This window comes from Falco rusticolus, chromosome 1 (genome assembly GCF_015220075.1).
Source record: "Falco rusticolus isolate bFalRus1 chromosome 1, bFalRus1.pri, whole genome shotgun sequence".
Classification (NCBI taxonomy): domain Eukaryota; kingdom Metazoa; phylum Chordata; class Aves; order Falconiformes; family Falconidae; genus Falco; species Falco rusticolus.
Genome location: NC_051187.1, coordinates 18,759,366 through 18,775,884, shown reverse-complemented (window position 1 = coordinate 18,775,884; position 16,519 = coordinate 18,759,366). Strand labels below are relative to the sequence as shown.

General features: G+C 39.5%; 1 protein-coding gene across 4 annotated transcripts in view; it reads left to right on the top strand.

Annotated features, from left to right (window-relative positions):
- SPECC1 (sperm antigen with calponin homology and coiled-coil domains 1) overlaps positions 1 to 16,519 on the top strand; it is an 89,271-nt gene that overhangs the window by 53,298 nt on the left and 19,454 nt on the right. For 3 of the 4 annotated variants that reach the window (XM_037372789.1, XM_037372796.1, XM_037372805.1), the window contains 5 exons: positions 6,214 to 6,359; positions 6,578 to 6,678; positions 7,958 to 8,039; positions 11,067 to 11,217; positions 12,136 to 12,238. In XM_037372789.1, coding sequence (XP_037228686.1) covers positions 6,214 to 6,359; positions 6,578 to 6,678; positions 7,958 to 8,039; positions 11,067 to 11,217; positions 12,136 to 12,238 — 583 coding nt within the window. The other variant, XM_037372814.1, reaches the window with a different exon arrangement.

The following is a 16,519-nucleotide window of genomic DNA, read 5'->3' as shown; positions in this document are numbered from 1 at the left end:
CCCAAAGGCATCTTTAACAGATTAAATGTCTAATTCTTTGACTTAAGAATGTTGGGGGGAGGTTGGACTAGCATCAAACAAATGGAATACGGAAGAGAGGAATAAACTTGTTCCAAGTTAGTACTGATTGAAACCTACAAATCAATTAACCCATTTTTCAGACATTCTTCTATGATATTTTACATCCTAATTAACATTATCTAGTGGAAAGTGTCCCTGCCTATGGCAGGGGGGCTGGAACTAGATGATCTTTAAGGTCCTTTCAAACCCAAACCATTCTATGATTCTATGATACGATTTTTCTGCAGTAAAATGCAAAAACTTACAATCCACTATTGTATAATGTCTCCTCACACGTGGTGGAAATGGAAATTAGAAATGGAAATTAGATAGTCTCCAACCTTGGAGGTTTTCAAGACCAGACAGGATAAGACCCTGTGTCACCTGGTCTGACCTCATAGCTGACCTTGCTTTGGGCAGGAAGTTAGACTGGGTGACTTCCTGAGATCCCTTCCAATCTCAATTATGCTATGATCCGGTAGCAAGTTTCATCTTTTCAGAACACTCACCTTGAAATACTATTTTTTTTGTAGCTGTTTTAGTAGTGAAAAAACCTCACAACTCTATTGGGTTTGTAACACAAAGAAGAAGGTTGTGGCTCAAAGTACTCTTATTATGGACAGCTCTTTTTGGCTCAGTTACACCCATTCCCAAGCCTTTCTGGCAATACACTATTTAGCAGCAGTGAAAGCTTCAAGGTTTAGCTTTGACTCTTCCCCTTCAAATTCTCAAAATTATTTTGGCACTATAACATTATGTGCCTTGAACCAAGAACATGAAGGGAAGACAGTTTGGCCGGGAATAGAAAACAGAAATTATATCTGTAATTAAATGAGCGACTTCTTAGAATAATAAAAAAATTAACCAAATCTTCAAATGGAAGCCTAAAGTGAAGATTGTGATGTATCCCACTAATTTGCTTCTGTTCTTTCTCCTAAAATCTCAAATGCCACAGCACGGCAGTGTTACATGCTTTTTCTCCTGGAAATAAGCTTGTACTCTATGTGTATTAAACCCTGCTGTCAGTCTGTATGTGCTGATGTGCTGCTCATTTGTGCCTGTGTTTTGCAGCTGTTCTGTCTTGTAGAGGTTTGATAGTTCATTCAGCTCTCTGAAAGTAAGTGAACTAGAATGTCGGAGCAGGGTCCTTCAAGTATTGCTTGTTTGCTCTAGTTAGTGACTCCTCAGAGTTACTTGTTTGGTGATTTATTTTTCTTGTTTGTTTCTTCTCCTTTTATTTTATACACTGGATGGAGATTATTCCATCCCTTTTGGTCTAAGGACCCTGAAACACAAACTCTGACTGAGGTAGAGCAACTCTAGTTGTCTGGATGGGTTCATGTACCTATTTTGAATGAATAGTCCTAAATGATTAGGGGACAGGAAAGCCAGGAACACTACCATCCCTGTCCTTTGAAATTGGTTCCCTGGCTTTAAATGCTTAATTTCTTCCTATCTGAGCAACAGATTTTTTTCTCTTGTATTTTGTACTGATGCTTGCTCATCAAGTCCCAAAGCTGAGTTAATGGAGTGTTAAGGCACTTCAGCTGTCCTAGCAACACCATCAGCATTTTCCCCTCTCCCCTTTATTTGGTGATGATGGGATGATTAACTATAAAATAGAGAGCTCAGGATGGGCATTGTATTGCTTCTAACTTTCCTGGTTGTTGTCTGTATCTCCACAGGTGCCTGATCTCTACCAGCTAACACAGCCCTGATTGGATGCATAGCCAGGCCTATGAGACACTTCAGGACATACCTTCAACTTGCAGCGGGAAAAGGGAAGTTTCAATTCGAGAAAACACCTCCAGTTTTTTATTGCCCTGCAAAAGTCAAGTGTATCACAAAGTGTGAATGCTGCTCAGGTCCACGTCCTTCCCATGGGCAAGAGCCTGTTTCTTTGTTTCAGAAGGCTTCTCTCTTCAGAAGACTCCAGGAGGCAGAAAAAAAGTCTGAATTAGTCTAAAGCCAGCTAGGCCATGAGAAGTAATCACAGGGATTTGGGAAACTGAAATAACTGAGGGCTTTTTTTGAGGGATGGGGGTATTTGCCCTGACACAGAAGTTCAACCATGCCATTTTAAGCTTAAGCAAAAAATAAAACTGAATGTGTATGTCTGATTTGTAAAATTTAATGTGCATACACATTATGAGTTTTGCATATAGATCTATCTCTGTGTGTCTGAATACATGTATGCGTACAGATCGGTATGTATACATAACACACACTCTCAAGTGATAAGTTTCTGAAATCCAGCAGGAAAACTGAATAGAAGCATGAAGTTATTTATTCAGTATTGGCTGCTTTGATGATTTCAGTTTTTTTAATATTGTATTGACAAGGCAGTCGCCACTGGGTGGCATATCTGACTTGATGTGTGTTAGGAAGCAGGGTGGTGCCCAAGGAGCAAGTCCTGCTTTAACTTTCATGGAGAATGTGTGATGTGAGGTTTGTCCTGGCTGTGAGAATTGCAGATAGAGAGATGAGAAGGAAAAGGAATTAATATCTCAAGCCCCTAGTAAATATCCTTTCAGAAAGGAGTCTTTCTCATGTCCTTAACTCAGGTGAAGTATATGATGATCAGGGAGAACTTGCTGAAGTTCAGCTTTGCAACTGGAGGCACCTGGAGAGAGCTTTACTTGGATGCTAAGGAGAAACTCAGAAGTCACCATCTCTACCAGGAGATCGTCAGGATTTGTTCCAGAACTGGAATTTCATGTTTTGGCTGTGGGATTCCTGTCCCCTCTCTGGATGTGAAGACCTAGCAAGGGCCTGGTCTCAGAGCAGGCTAAGCTAGTAGAGAATTCTGCGGGATGTCCTGGCTTTGGCATGGCCTTCACCTTTGTGCCATGCTGCTGGAGTGTATGCATATATGCACACTTGTGTTGCCTTTCTTTTCTGTGCTGGCAGCTGTTGAATGTTGGTTTTTATGTTTAAGAAATATATATTGAAGTGCCAAATAAATGTTTAAGTGTCTGGAATTGTCTGCTGCCTGCCCTTGGCCTCTCTTCTGTTCTGTGCATCAGTAGCTGTGTGTCTTCTTTGTGTCCCTTGGAAGTTCAGGAGGATTCACCAACAATGACAGGAACTGTGTCAAAGACTCTGTGTCAATCTATTGCAGAGTAATTATTTCTGAAAATATGGTTCTGTGGTCCTAGGCCACCTGTAACAAAGAGGTCATCGGAGAGTTTAGAAATTTCACAAACACATGAAGGTGGCAGCGGCTGCTGCTGCTGCCAAAACCTATACATGAAGCACAGAAAGACTTCCACCTTGTTGGTCGTCTGTTGTCCACATACTCCGCACCTAGAAAACAAGGAGACTGGCTCTTGCAATTAGAGAATAGCTCACTGCATCTACTTCCCTTACCAGTGAATCAATGAAACTAGGCAGTAGTTTTGTAAAAAGGACTGTACATTTAAATTAGTGGCAAAAGTGCTCAGCTTCTTCCTGGAGCTGCTCCACTTAAGCCAGCTGCACTTGCAGCATTTATCTATGCAAGCCATTCATTCTTGTTTTAGGGAAAGCATACAACAGTAGATGACATTTTCTTTAAATCCATCCTTTTTGTGGCAGAGCTTGCTTAGTCTTCTGGGATGGTCTAAGCTATACCAAACTGAATAAGTTCTGTGCACAAGGAGTAATTTTTGGTTTGATGTTATGGCTTCTCATTAATCTTTCCAAATCATGGAAAAATTCTCTACTGTCCTCCCGAATTAGCTTGCTACTGCAAGTTAAGCTCTCACTCTTCTGCTTCTCTATTAAGAAACCCATATATGTACACATACATGCATCCCCTTATACAGATTTTTCTCCTTAAAAATGGAAGGTACTCAGAGTTTCATATTTCTCCATTGCTTGTGGCTGGCATGTGTGGTTTTAGTTGAAGCAAATAGGTCTTGGCACTGTTCTTCCTGCCTTTCATGCCAAGGTTTGCAGCATGAGAGGTCTCAGTTTTCTGATGTGATTGTGTTTAATCTAGGAGATTGTTTCATGGTGCATTAGAAGCCAATTACAAATACAGACTAAAGATTACAGGAAGCATCCTAACAACATTGGAACTGGTAGTAGCTCCAGTGTTTGAATTTTCACAATTACTCTGTACAATGACAGAATAATGATGTGATTTCTCAGTGGACTTTTCTGTGGCATGGTGTAGGGGCTGGTCTAGTTACTCTAGCATGTTTGCATCCTTTTGCAATCAGAGGCTGGACTGAGCAGACTAGTCTCGTGAAGTTTGAGCTGTTCTCAGAGTTAAATCTTAACCAATGAAGTAATGGCCACCTAGAGCATACCTCTGGCTTACTTTATTCTCAAGACTTGCCAGTTGGCCTACAGGCATTTACTGTTCCTTTCTTATTCTGATAATACTCGATGAACCTTGTGCATACCCTTGTTTACCTGGATAACTAGACAACTTTAGCATAGTGGCCTATTTAATTCTTGAAAGTGTAAAGGATTTTGCTGGGTGGTTTGGTATCTTGAGACAGAAATCTACCCTTCCTCCATACTTTACTAGAAGCAGGACTCCTTTAGTTAGACAAAAACACAAAGCTAAAGTGTAGATGCTATCACCTGTTGATTTGTTGTTTATGCTTTATGAAGCCAAAGAAGAAAAAGTGAAGGGTAGAACTTAGCCAGCAAAACACTAGCTGCCTCAGAACTCTGAATCTTATCCAATCTGCCTTTCCTCCTTATTGGATTAAACGGAGAATGGAACTGAAATGGCTTTTTTTCTCTAGCCATCTGCCTCTGCAGGCTCCCCTGGCACATGAGGAGCTTGAATGAATTAGCAAAGAAATAGCCAATATCTGCTTAAAGACAGCACCTCCTTAAGCTCTGCCAAAAATAGAAACATGAGTCACTCTTATTCATTGACACCCTTTAGCCCCTTACATTTTGTAGATTGTGTTGCCAAAAGGGAAAGAAAAAGGCTTTGACTTCTATTTTTAGCTCAACAGAAGCTGTTATACCCCATAGGCACTTTCTGGATGGAGTCTTCCAGCCTTCTTATGAAACGATTTCTGGGTTTGTATTCAAGTAGCTCTTGATGCCTACAGTACTTAAAAGTGGTGATACCTCAGAGCCTGTAGATCAGTATATGTTTCTTAAGCAGCTAGGAGATCAGGAAATTAATGTATAAATACTTTCTTTCTACGTGACTAGACTTTGTTATCTAATTGCAGCTGTCCTAAACTAAAGCTAGGTAATTACACTTGAAGTCTACCTGACAGCTACCAGGTAAGTAGTGTCAGTGCTAAACAATGTGAGCCAGATCTGTAAAATATGTGATGAGAAGCAACAGTTATGCTGTTTAACACAGCTGTGGACTTTCCTGTGCTAACTCCTGTAAGTTCAGCACCGAATCTTTTAACTCAGAATTTCTTTTCAATGGAGTAACTTAATGATCCTTCCTGTTAAAATGTGAGCCTTGCTTCTGAGTTTGTCTATCTTCATTCTAGCTATTGAATTTTAATATTCTTTTGTCTGCTAGGACAAAGCACTTAACAGTTTCATTCCCCATATAACCGCTTATGGATTGTGATTGAGGGTTTGCTTGTTCAGCGGATGTCCTTGCTGTTAAGCTGCAAGAGTTGAGTTTCCAGAGTTTTCATTATGAAGTATATTTTCTGGTTTAACTTTTATAACTTTTATCTGAACCCTGTCCAATTACTTATTTTATTTCCAGTTATGGCATTTTCACTGTAACAATTACTCCAGTGGTGGTCAAGCCAATTAAAAATAATTAAAAATAATGTGTAAAATAACATCTTTCTCTTTGGTTACTTTCCTCATACACTGAGGACCACAGTAGCCCCTTGGTCCCTGTGCTGTGTTGAAAGCCCATCTTCAGGTAATTATTGATGAATACTCACAGGTCATATCAAACTGCTTTTTTTCTTGATAATCCTCCATCCTGCTTGAGGATGGGGAATGGGGATGATATGGTTAACAATGCAGAAAAATTTGTTAGATTCAGTGTTTGCCAGGCTCCCCAAGAAAAGAACATGGACATTCTAATGAGTGATTCATATTCTGGGCATTACAATAAAAAATGTGCATCACTGGATTTTCCTTACTACATATAAAGATCTTTAATCTCTGCTTGTACTTCCTGTTGCCCCTGACTTTGATCTGGTTTCTGCTTTGCAGGCTGACAGCTGAAGAGGTAGAATCTTTGGAGGCAGACACAACCAACCGCTGGCAAGGAGTCTGTATTAGCAGAGCATCTCCCACACCGTCAGAATCTGCAGCCACTGTGAAGTCACTGATAAAATCATTTGATTTAGGATGCTCAGGTATTTGAACACTGTATTTTGTAGTAAAATTTTTCTAGCAGCAAGCAGGCAACTTTTGCCATTTTGTGCTGCTTTTTGCTTCTTACTGAATATTTTCTGCCAGTGCTTCATACATAAATACTATCTCTAGAATGTCGCTACACCAGTGCTTCCCTGTTCTGACAAGAGGGAGATGGTTGGTTTTGAAATGCAAATGTTTCTATGTTTTTTCCTTGCAGGTAGCACTGGACAAAATATCACAGTTCACAAGGTCCCCAGAAGCCCTCTAAGTGGAATTCCAGTGAGGACAGCCCCAGCAGCTGCTGTTTCACCCATGCAGGTACAAGGAGCATTTTCTATCCTTGTAATTTTAAAATGGGTAGATGCAGTGTGTGCTACAGCATGACATAGCTTCAGCATGCCAACGTGCATATGTTGACAAGGGGAAGGGGAAACTCATCTGTTTATTTGCTGTGGAACATCAAATGCTGTAGTACTAACAAAAAGGATCAAAGTGAGTTTGTCTTTGACTTCAGCTTAGAGGTCTCAGTGGACGGATGTGAACTTTTTGGAATACAATTCTGAACTTTAATCGCTGTTGACCAGAAAATAGGTTTTGATTTATTGGGAGCGAGTTACAAGAAACATCAAACTAAACTAGGTAGTTGGCACAAGGAGTTAAGAGAAATGGGATAGTAAGTTTCTAAGATGCGTGATTCCAGTTAGCCAGTAAGTTCATATAGAATGAAGAGCTCTTACAGTTTGAGGCTTTTTTCTGCTGAAGCATATCTGCTCTGGAAAGTAGTACTACTTATCTCACTGTACCAGTTAACTTTCTGTTAAGCAACTTTCAAATCTGTGATGCAATGTTATTGGAAATAATGCTGTTTAATGGAGAAGCAAATGCACTGTGCTTTCTGATTTCCACATGCACTGAAGGTGGCATACCATCAGACTGCTAACATTTCTAGGATAGAGAAGCCATTGTATGTTTTTTGTCTGGGTGGTCACTGAAATTAAGACAGGATATTCCCCTCTGAATCTGGGTAAGAAACAGTTGTGAGGCTAGGGTGTTTAGCTCTGAAGAATCAAATGACTTTGAAAGACCATTTAGGAAATGTGCTCACACACGTTTCTTTGAAAGAATCAGCAAAGGAAGTTTAAAGAATGGGATTAAATAGAGGTCTGGGAACCTTCTATTAGTGCATGGCTGAGGGGGTAGTAATGCTGAAAACTGGTGCTGGAGCTGCAGAGACAAGAATCCTTCTGACTTATGATTTGGGGTGCTGGGGACAGAGGCAGGGTTAGGAAGAGGCATTCTTTCTTTGGGTTTGTGACTCTATGTTTGGCAAGAGAAAAAAATGGTGCAAATAGAAATGTGAAGGAGTTCAGGAACCAGTATATTACCAGCTAAAAATATTGTCTCTTTTGTCCTTTTATTTTTCACAACCATCTGTCCAGCTCTAGGTACAGCTGATACCTTATTGAAAGGTTTCTGTATCCCTCCACCTGCTTTGTGAACTTGAGACAGCAGGAACATCTCTTCTTTCTGCTTGCCTATTTAAGCCTGATGGCTAGTGTTGTTTTAATTATCTTTTGTACATTTGTTTGTTTCACAGAGACATTCTGTTTATAATAATGCCAAGCCAGCCAGCAAGGGCGTCGCCAGACATACAGATCTTTCAGACCTTCCACTTGCAGGTAAGTTACTGTAAACATTCAGATGTTGCCTCTTTTCACTACCAAAAGCTTGTCATTAACCCTCTGCCTGGGCCATTTTTCCTCTTCTCGTATGGTCAAATGAAACATGAAAAAGTGTCTTCTGCGTCTTTGTTTTAGAGAGCTTATTAATTTTTCCCATCTTGATCATAGCCTTAGAAAACTAAAAAATAGCTAATTTATTATGGTGTGCCAGCACAAACTTGCCTTCTTTATTCCAAAGTATCCGTGGCACCTCTCTAATCCATGCTGTGGAACTGGAGAGGATTGGATTTTGTTCAGCATGTATGTATCTGGAACAAGTCCAAAGCACTGTCTTTTGAGGGTTTATTTGTTTTTAAATTGAGCTTCATTTGAAATACATCAAACATTTCTGATACTGATGCGACTGTTTTAGGAGCAGTCATATTTGGGCTTGAAGTAGTTTGTTTTGAGAGATCTCAAGAGATGCGTTTGTTTTTATTTCACACTTTGCTTTTGTTCTCTTGTCATTTAATATTCTTTTCTACCAGTGTTTGTTTCCCATTTTCTCTAGGGCCCTTTATTTTGATTATCTAGTCCTGAATGTAGTTGTTGCATGGGAATCAAAGCTAGTAACAACAGATTATTGAATTTTTAATGTCAAATAAAATATTATATTCCTATAGTGAAACCTTAGTGAAACTGCAGGGAGGGACAAAAAAAAAAAAATCAGTCACAACTTCTTCATTGGTAGACTTTCTGCAATAGTTTGCTAGTACAGGAGACAAATTAGAACCTGTCTTCAATTTTAGACTCTTCAGATAATCTGCAAAGCTTCCCCTTCCATTGTTCACAGATGAATAGATACTGGGTCTGAACAGAATCTCTGATGGCAGCATAAACAAATAACATCTTGTCTATGCTCCTGGCTTCTCCTGCAGGGGTAAATGCTAAGCAAGCAGAAGTTATCAGTGGAACAGACAGAGTTTACTTACTTGTATCAGCTGGTTTCCAGAAAATGACTTGCTTGAGAGTATACAACGATCCTAAACAGAACATAAAACCTTTTTAATCTCTACCAGTTTACTGTAGAGTGAAGTAATCTGTCAACTGTGTAATATAATGCCAGTCCTTAATAATAAATATCCCACTGCAGGCCATGGATAATTACTGTTATTACCTATAGATGATTGTTCTGTGAAAATCTATTGAAATCAACAGATATTTTATTAGCCATTGTATGGTAAAAACTTACGGTTGCTTACCTAACAAGTTCCTGTATTTACATCTTCTCTTTGTACCTGAGTTTAATTTACTTCCAATAAGCCATAGCAGAGGCTTACTCACTGTAAAGTTGTAATAGCTCTGGTTCCAATCTAAATAATCCTAGAAGGCGGTTGATCCAAGCCCTATGCAAACAACACTGAATTAAAAAATATCCCCAAGGAAATTCAGAGTGAAGTAGTCTCCATAATAATAATCTTCTGGCTGATTCCATCTGACCAGTATCACAGCAGGGTTCTGTGATGTCCTTAATATGACCCAAACGTTACATCGTTGGAGAGGAGAATGGATTACTTTGTGGAAAGGGCTGATCTTTGGCTATGATCTTTCCATTTAGAATCAGAAGTTTACTGGTTCTGTCCTGGAGTTTCTAGCAGCCAGAAATTAGTCAAGGGAGGTATATTACTCAGACAAGTGAGATTCAAAGTACAAAAGTGGATACTGTTAGCTTGTACCACTTCAGGCACTCTTATATAATTCAAGCCAGTACCCACAAAATTTCTTTGAATAGTGCTAATGGCATATGATTTTCCTTAATCATGCTGAATATTTTCATATGATTATTATCCTGTTTTTCTTTCCAAATGACTCCTAATATGCCCTCATCTCCTCCTCTTTTCTTTCCAGCTAGATGCTTCTAATAGCCTTTATTACCTAGCTGGGCTCATTCCTTCTCTTTCCTTTTTCTGTACCATGCATAAACCCATCCTGAATGATTGGTACAGCACTTCCTATTTAGGCTATGCCATTAGCCAGTATGATTATGTTAATGGCAATTTTACAATGCACTTTTTTTTCTATCCTTTTAAACTAGTGAGAAACCTACATTCCTCTTCATAATATTCAGATTTTATTTAGTTTCTCTAAGCAGAGTATTCTTAAGTTTAAAGGGGTTGTAAGAATCATTCATTTATTGCCTGTCTGAATGGTGAGGCTATTTAAATTTGAGGCAATTATGTGCATAATGTGCTGGCCATAGACCCTGGCTTGTTGATAGTTTGTCTACAGAAACAAAGCAGCCAACGTTACCTGTGTTATGCATCGCTCTACCTTGTGATTGGTATGAATGGGCACACAATTTGATTTCTGTGATATCTTTAACTTCTCTTCAAAAACCTATCAACATTGGATTCTATGGCTACTAATCTTTTTTATTTTATTTTTATATATATACACATATATAAAAATCTATCATAAAATATGTGATTACATAATAAGTAATATGTGTAATACAAATATAGATGCATCTGCTATGAATATATTGAGACTTCCCAAAGTCCTGTCAGATAGGATGCCAAGCATCATGTGATAATAAGTGCCTTTTACTGCTGCCTTGAGCTGGGCTGTATTCAGGAGACAAGAGACTTTCTTGTTACAAGTCTACTGATGGCAGAAAAGAAATCATTGTACTAGGGCTGGTCAGTCATCTGGTGAAGATATCTGGCGATCAGCTTTTGAACCTTTAAGACTGTAGATTTTGGTATTTCCCCTCATTCACCTGAGGCCCCTACCCCCCAGCAGGAGTATCAATCACAGGAAACCAGGCAGTCTGTACTGTTGAAATCATCAAAGCCATTCCTTGTTATGATCACCTCTAATCTGCTCAAGGTTTCCTAGCCCCATGTGTGTTTAATGAACAAATGAGTACATTTGTTTAGAATCAAAATAACAGGCTACATATTGTGTGCTGGGTGGCAGGACAGTGATTAATCAAATTCCTCAGACTGCAAACTGACAGCTTTTTTTTTTTTTTCATTCCCACAGATCTTCTGAAGGGGAGAAATGAAGAGCTGAAACCAGACCATTACCTCCGTAAAAGCCCCTCCCTGGAATCCCTGAGCAAACCCCCTATGGCCTTCAGCAGCAGAATGCTTACCTCTACCCCCAGCAGCTTGAAACCCCAAAGCAAACTCAGGTATCAACTCAGTTTCCAGGGAAAAATAGCACACTGGAAAGATTGACAGCATTACCTGGCACCAAGATGGATGTTTTAATCTGGTGGACCCCTGTCTGCAGTGGAAACTCTGCTGGCTAGTCTGTCCAGTTCAGAATTACCAGGCTGTGTCAGATCCCAGATTAGAATAACCACAGTTATCTGTAAGATGAAGAATCAGAACAAAATGAGCATAGCAAGCTTTCAGGAGCCACTAAGTTGTATACAAGAATTCCATTATGTGTATGAGTGGTGAAGCCTCATTATCTTACTGCAGCTTTGCATGTTATGGTGAGTTAAAAAATAAAGCTTTGAGCTCTAAAGGAAAGCTGGACAAATAATTTCCCTCTGAGAAACCATATATTTCCACCATTATTTCCACCAGTAGAAGCCGCGGGATGGAGACATTGAGTGTGTTTTGATTTTTGGCCTTTAACTGTCCTTGAGGCCTTGACTGCAGTATAGCTTCCGGATTTTTCATTTTATTCAAGAACTTGTTCTGCAGCAGCTCAATTGAATGTGAATTTGCTGTTACAGGTTCTTTAGATTAGTTTTGTTCAATTCTACACCCTGAATCCTAGTTTTCAATATGTAAAGCAAAGAGGTTACTTGAAAATTTTGTAAGTAAAGCTGATGAAAATGGTAGCAGAAGTTCTGGGTTAATACATGCCATTGAGCATCCATAGGCTCCTGCTTTTTCAGCTTTTTGTAGGCAGTGATACCAACTGAATTTGCCTTCTCTAAAGGCAAATATAGAATACAGGCTCTGAAAGCTGTTACAATTTGGTTTACATTTAGGTTCTGCGCTGCCGTTCTGCTTTGTCATACAGATATTATTTACAAACAAAAAGAGACTTCAAGCATATTTATCTTCTTCTCTCTTATGTTTCCCTGGATTAGTGTGGAGCGAAAGGACCCACTGGCAGCCCTGGCTCGGGAGTATGGTGGTTCGAAGAGGAATGCTCTGTTGAAATGGTGCCAAAAGAAGACTGAAGGTTACCAGGTAAGGGAAATGGTACATTTTTACTTTTCTCTGGAGGGTAATTCATCAGTTTCCTATAGGTGTGCAGTAAGAAATGTCACTTCGAAGAAATAAGTGTATTTCAGTCTGCTGCCTTTTGTATGTTTACTTCTACTGGGTGTTTCTATACTCTTCCTTCAGATTTCTTTAACACGCAGTCCCCAATATTACATTGTCATATGTGACTTGTATACAAACCACAAAATGTTCACTGCATCAAAGGTTGCTGATGGTTAGAAACAGTATATATACACAGTAGCTTCAATCTGGCATCAATTTTTGAAATTACATTCTAATATTTTTTGTGTCAGCTTCTGTGGGCAGTGTGCTATTGTGAGAGCTTTTTCATTGGTCATTTCTGTAAAACCAAAGTAATATTTCTTTGTGTGGCCTTGACCAAATGAAGTTTGCAGCTTGGGGCCCCACTTTTTCTAATCTGCTGTAGTTTAATGGGTTTTTACAAAGTAAGTTTTGACTGCTTGAGAATGTCTGATTTCTTTGCAGAGTGATTTTCACTGTCAAACAGTCATAATGATTTGTCCAGTCCTTGTATGGCTATTGCTGTACTTAGGAAGCTCTGGCTAGTGTTTGTATGCAGTTGAGTTAGGCCTTTGGTTCTGCTTGTAACTGAGCTGCAGAAGGCAATTATAGACAACAGTTCATCCTGTTATATATGCTGGCTGTGCAGGATAGTCTTGGTTTAATATAATGTTGAGATTTTTCTTTCTTAAGAATAATATTGTTTGTTACTTAGAGCAGAAGACAAAAGCTGTTATCACCACATGATATGCACCCTGGAGCAAGTCTTTAATAAAAGCAGGGACTGTCTTTTAAAGTAAATAATAAAATATTTTTTTTCATCACAACCAGCTCTTTATGAAGCGTTAGCTGCAGGGTGCAGGGATTTGGAAGAAAAGACAGTAGCTTTCCCCTTCAGTAAACTGATGTATAGTAGTTTGAATAATTTCTTAGCACTGGCATATTTATCTGGCTTGCACTAATTTCACAGGAGGACAGGTACCAGAGAAAGCTCTTGACTTTAGACACACCTCAGAAAGAATAAAGCCAGCATTAGCATTTAGCCTCCAGTTCTGTGATACTGCCTAAAAGGCTACAGTGCTGTCCTCTGAAATTGTACCTCTGTGCTGTGATGATTTATTTTACATCTTGTCTATAAAATTCTCCTAGTCTTGGATTTGAAAGTGGGGGGGGATCATTCCCACCAGTCCTCAGAAAATGATTCATGAAATCCTTTTCCAAGTCTTAACTTCTCTTAAGCCAGAAAACCCATCTCTTGAGTAACGCTTTCTCATGACAGTGTTGCCCTTTTTTGTTTCAAATGGCACATGATGAGCTTCCTCCACTTCTCTTAAAACAGTCTAACTCTGTTTCTAAACTGTTCTAAACTGTTAGAAGTGCGCTCTCAGAGTCAGCCTGTAGTTTTCTTTCTCTGATTACACCCAAGCTGGACTAAATGTATTGCTTTTAGAAATTATTATGTGGCTTTGCAAATACAGAGGCCTGCCCTGATTCTGTAGGTACCAGACTGGCACCAAGAGTGACAAGTATTCCCTCTGCGATAAAATAGGAGTTTTGTTTTTCTACGCTGAACCCAAGTAGTGAAGCTAACTGTGTATCAGACAGCAGGCCACCCAGGAGGTATGCAAGGCAATCCGGGTCTGTTTGTTTTTCCTTTTAGTATTAGTCTCTGGAGGAAAGTATATCCTTGCTTCAGAGGACAGTGAAGTCTTTGCTTTATCTGTGGCTGCTGGAAAGTTGTTGCTACGTGACTGTCCAGTTGATGTTATAGAAAAAGCTTTGTCGTTTTGGTTCCTGCTCTGCTGAGGCTCTTGTTCTGTTTGTGGTTCTCCTCTGTCATTACTCTTTCTAAAGCAGCAGAATGAGTTTTCGGCAGTTTTTGAGAACAAGCAGGTAAAGCACTGACAAACACTGTGTAATCCAGGAGAGTCTTAACAAGTTCAGACTGTGATGTGGTGGGGGACCTTATTACCTGGAGTGTAAGATCTCAGGGCAGAAATTGATGAACCAAAGGACAAACACGGTATTGATTTATGGTGAGAGTCTTGCCTCCCTTCACTGCTTCATTTAGAGGCATTATCTCTTGGACATTCTTCCTCAGATTCTCATTCCCTTTGCACTCTTTGCAGTGCATTCACTAACTCTTCTTGAACTTGCTTTTCCCAGACCCTTACACTCTTATGGTAAGGTTGATATTAAGCTCCACAGGGAATTTTTATCATTCTTGACTACGAAGAACTGGAGTGGAGTAAAGAACATCATCCTCCTTCCTGCCTTAGGCACTGCAATGGTGAGAATGAGGTAATGAACTCCATCAAGCAGAATCCTGATGACGTGCATGACGACTTTTCCATAGATAATAGCCCTGTCTATGAGGCATCATCTGCAAATCCCAGTATAATCAATCATGTTCTTTCTAACATGAAGCCCAGAACCACAAATAATTTTGGATGCAAACTGTTTTCAGCTCTGTGACACAGTGGAATGAGAGAATAAAAGACCTGCCGCTTGGCAGCCTACCTTTTTTTTATTGGCAAAAGGTACTGCCTGTGATGTCTAGTAACAGTTCCTGATCTGAGCTGGTGAGGAAGAGGGAGATTCCTTTCTGTTTAAATTATGAAAATACCAGATTTCATTAAACAGTATGAGCAAAATGAATCAGAATAACTGATACTCTCAGTAGCAGCTACTACCCATGTCCCAGATTCCCTGAGGAAAGCTGGATTAGTGACCTAAGAAGGTATCTGGGGATAAGACCTAGGCACCAGCACACAAGGCTCCGCTTTTTAAGTGCTTTAATCCATACAAGGCTTATACTATAGATAGAAATTTACATCCTGCTCCTGGCATATGTCCTTGCATTGACTACAGTGGGAACATTCCCTGGCTTTGAACTTCAGCATGTTCCCCAGGAGGCAATCTCATAAAACAAGAGAGGAATACTGGAAGGAGCTGAGTGAAGTGCAACACAAATTAGTAGTGGCCTGGAGGGTTTTGTTTGTTTTCTAAAAAAAGAAATGGCATGAGTTTACAGTAACTGAAGGGAAACATGAAAGCATCTATGCTTCTCTAATCTGCCATGTCATTTCTAAGATCCCTATTTAAACAGTGATTTGATATCAAAAGGTATGAATGCTGAGGAGAAAGAGTAATTATTTAGAACATGAAAACAATCACTAGAGTGAAAATAAAAGTGGAAGTCCTAATGACTAGGAGAAAAGGATATAAAAGTGCGATTGCATAAACTGTGGTCATATGATTTCAGTTGTCATATTTCAGTGCCTAGGTGAATTCTATCTGGCATTTTGGCCATCATTTTTTGATAATTGTGCAGGGGAGATGCTGAAAAAAAATTCTCGGCAGTAAAAAAAATATTGTAGTGAAATAAGGCTTTGGGCTCAGTGCAAAACTTCCTTGAGGAAAATCTCCAGCTTAAAAAAAAAAAACGCACCCTTAATCTAATGTATGGTACCCTGTAAGAATTGTGCACTGGTGCATGGTCTCTTTTGCCAGACATGCATAAACTTTTCCTTCTGCCTCTCTGAATTTGTTGACATCATGGTGTATACGTAGGGTGATGAGATGACCAGACTTGAGAACTGCTTTTGTGGCTCTGGAGCTCAATTACTACAAGTCCTTTAAACCACAAAGCCTGCTGAGAGTAAGTTATTTATGTTAAAATAGCTTTTTCTCTGTTGTCTTGTGGTTTTTTCATCTATTTAAAAAGATTATACATCATGGCAAGAGTGTGAAGTAGAAATTGTGTGCCTCTTTTCTAATAGACACTGTTCCTATGAGTTGTAACTCCTGGAAGCTGCTGAGAGTAATTCTTGTTGCATTATCACCTTCCATAATCATATCATTAGTGACTGTGGTGTTATTTAAGTGCCCTGGTTCTGTTTGCTGTCTGTGGAGACCATTTGTCAAGGGGCCAAACCTCTCTAGATTAAGTCTATTACTATCCACAGATGTATTGTGAGTAGCAGAACATCAAGAGGCACTTAACCCATGATCATTAGAACTGAGGCTTATTGTTTCTGCCACACACACCCCCTCCAGAGAGGGCTGGGAATTGCTACCATGTTAATGAACATGGTTTGCTTACAAGAACTGTTATTCCTGTTTTTTCCAGCCACTACACATCCATCCTGTGGCACAGAGCAAAACAGAATCTGAGACTAACTCTTTTCTCCAGTGCACAGTCACGGATTTTCATTTTACCAA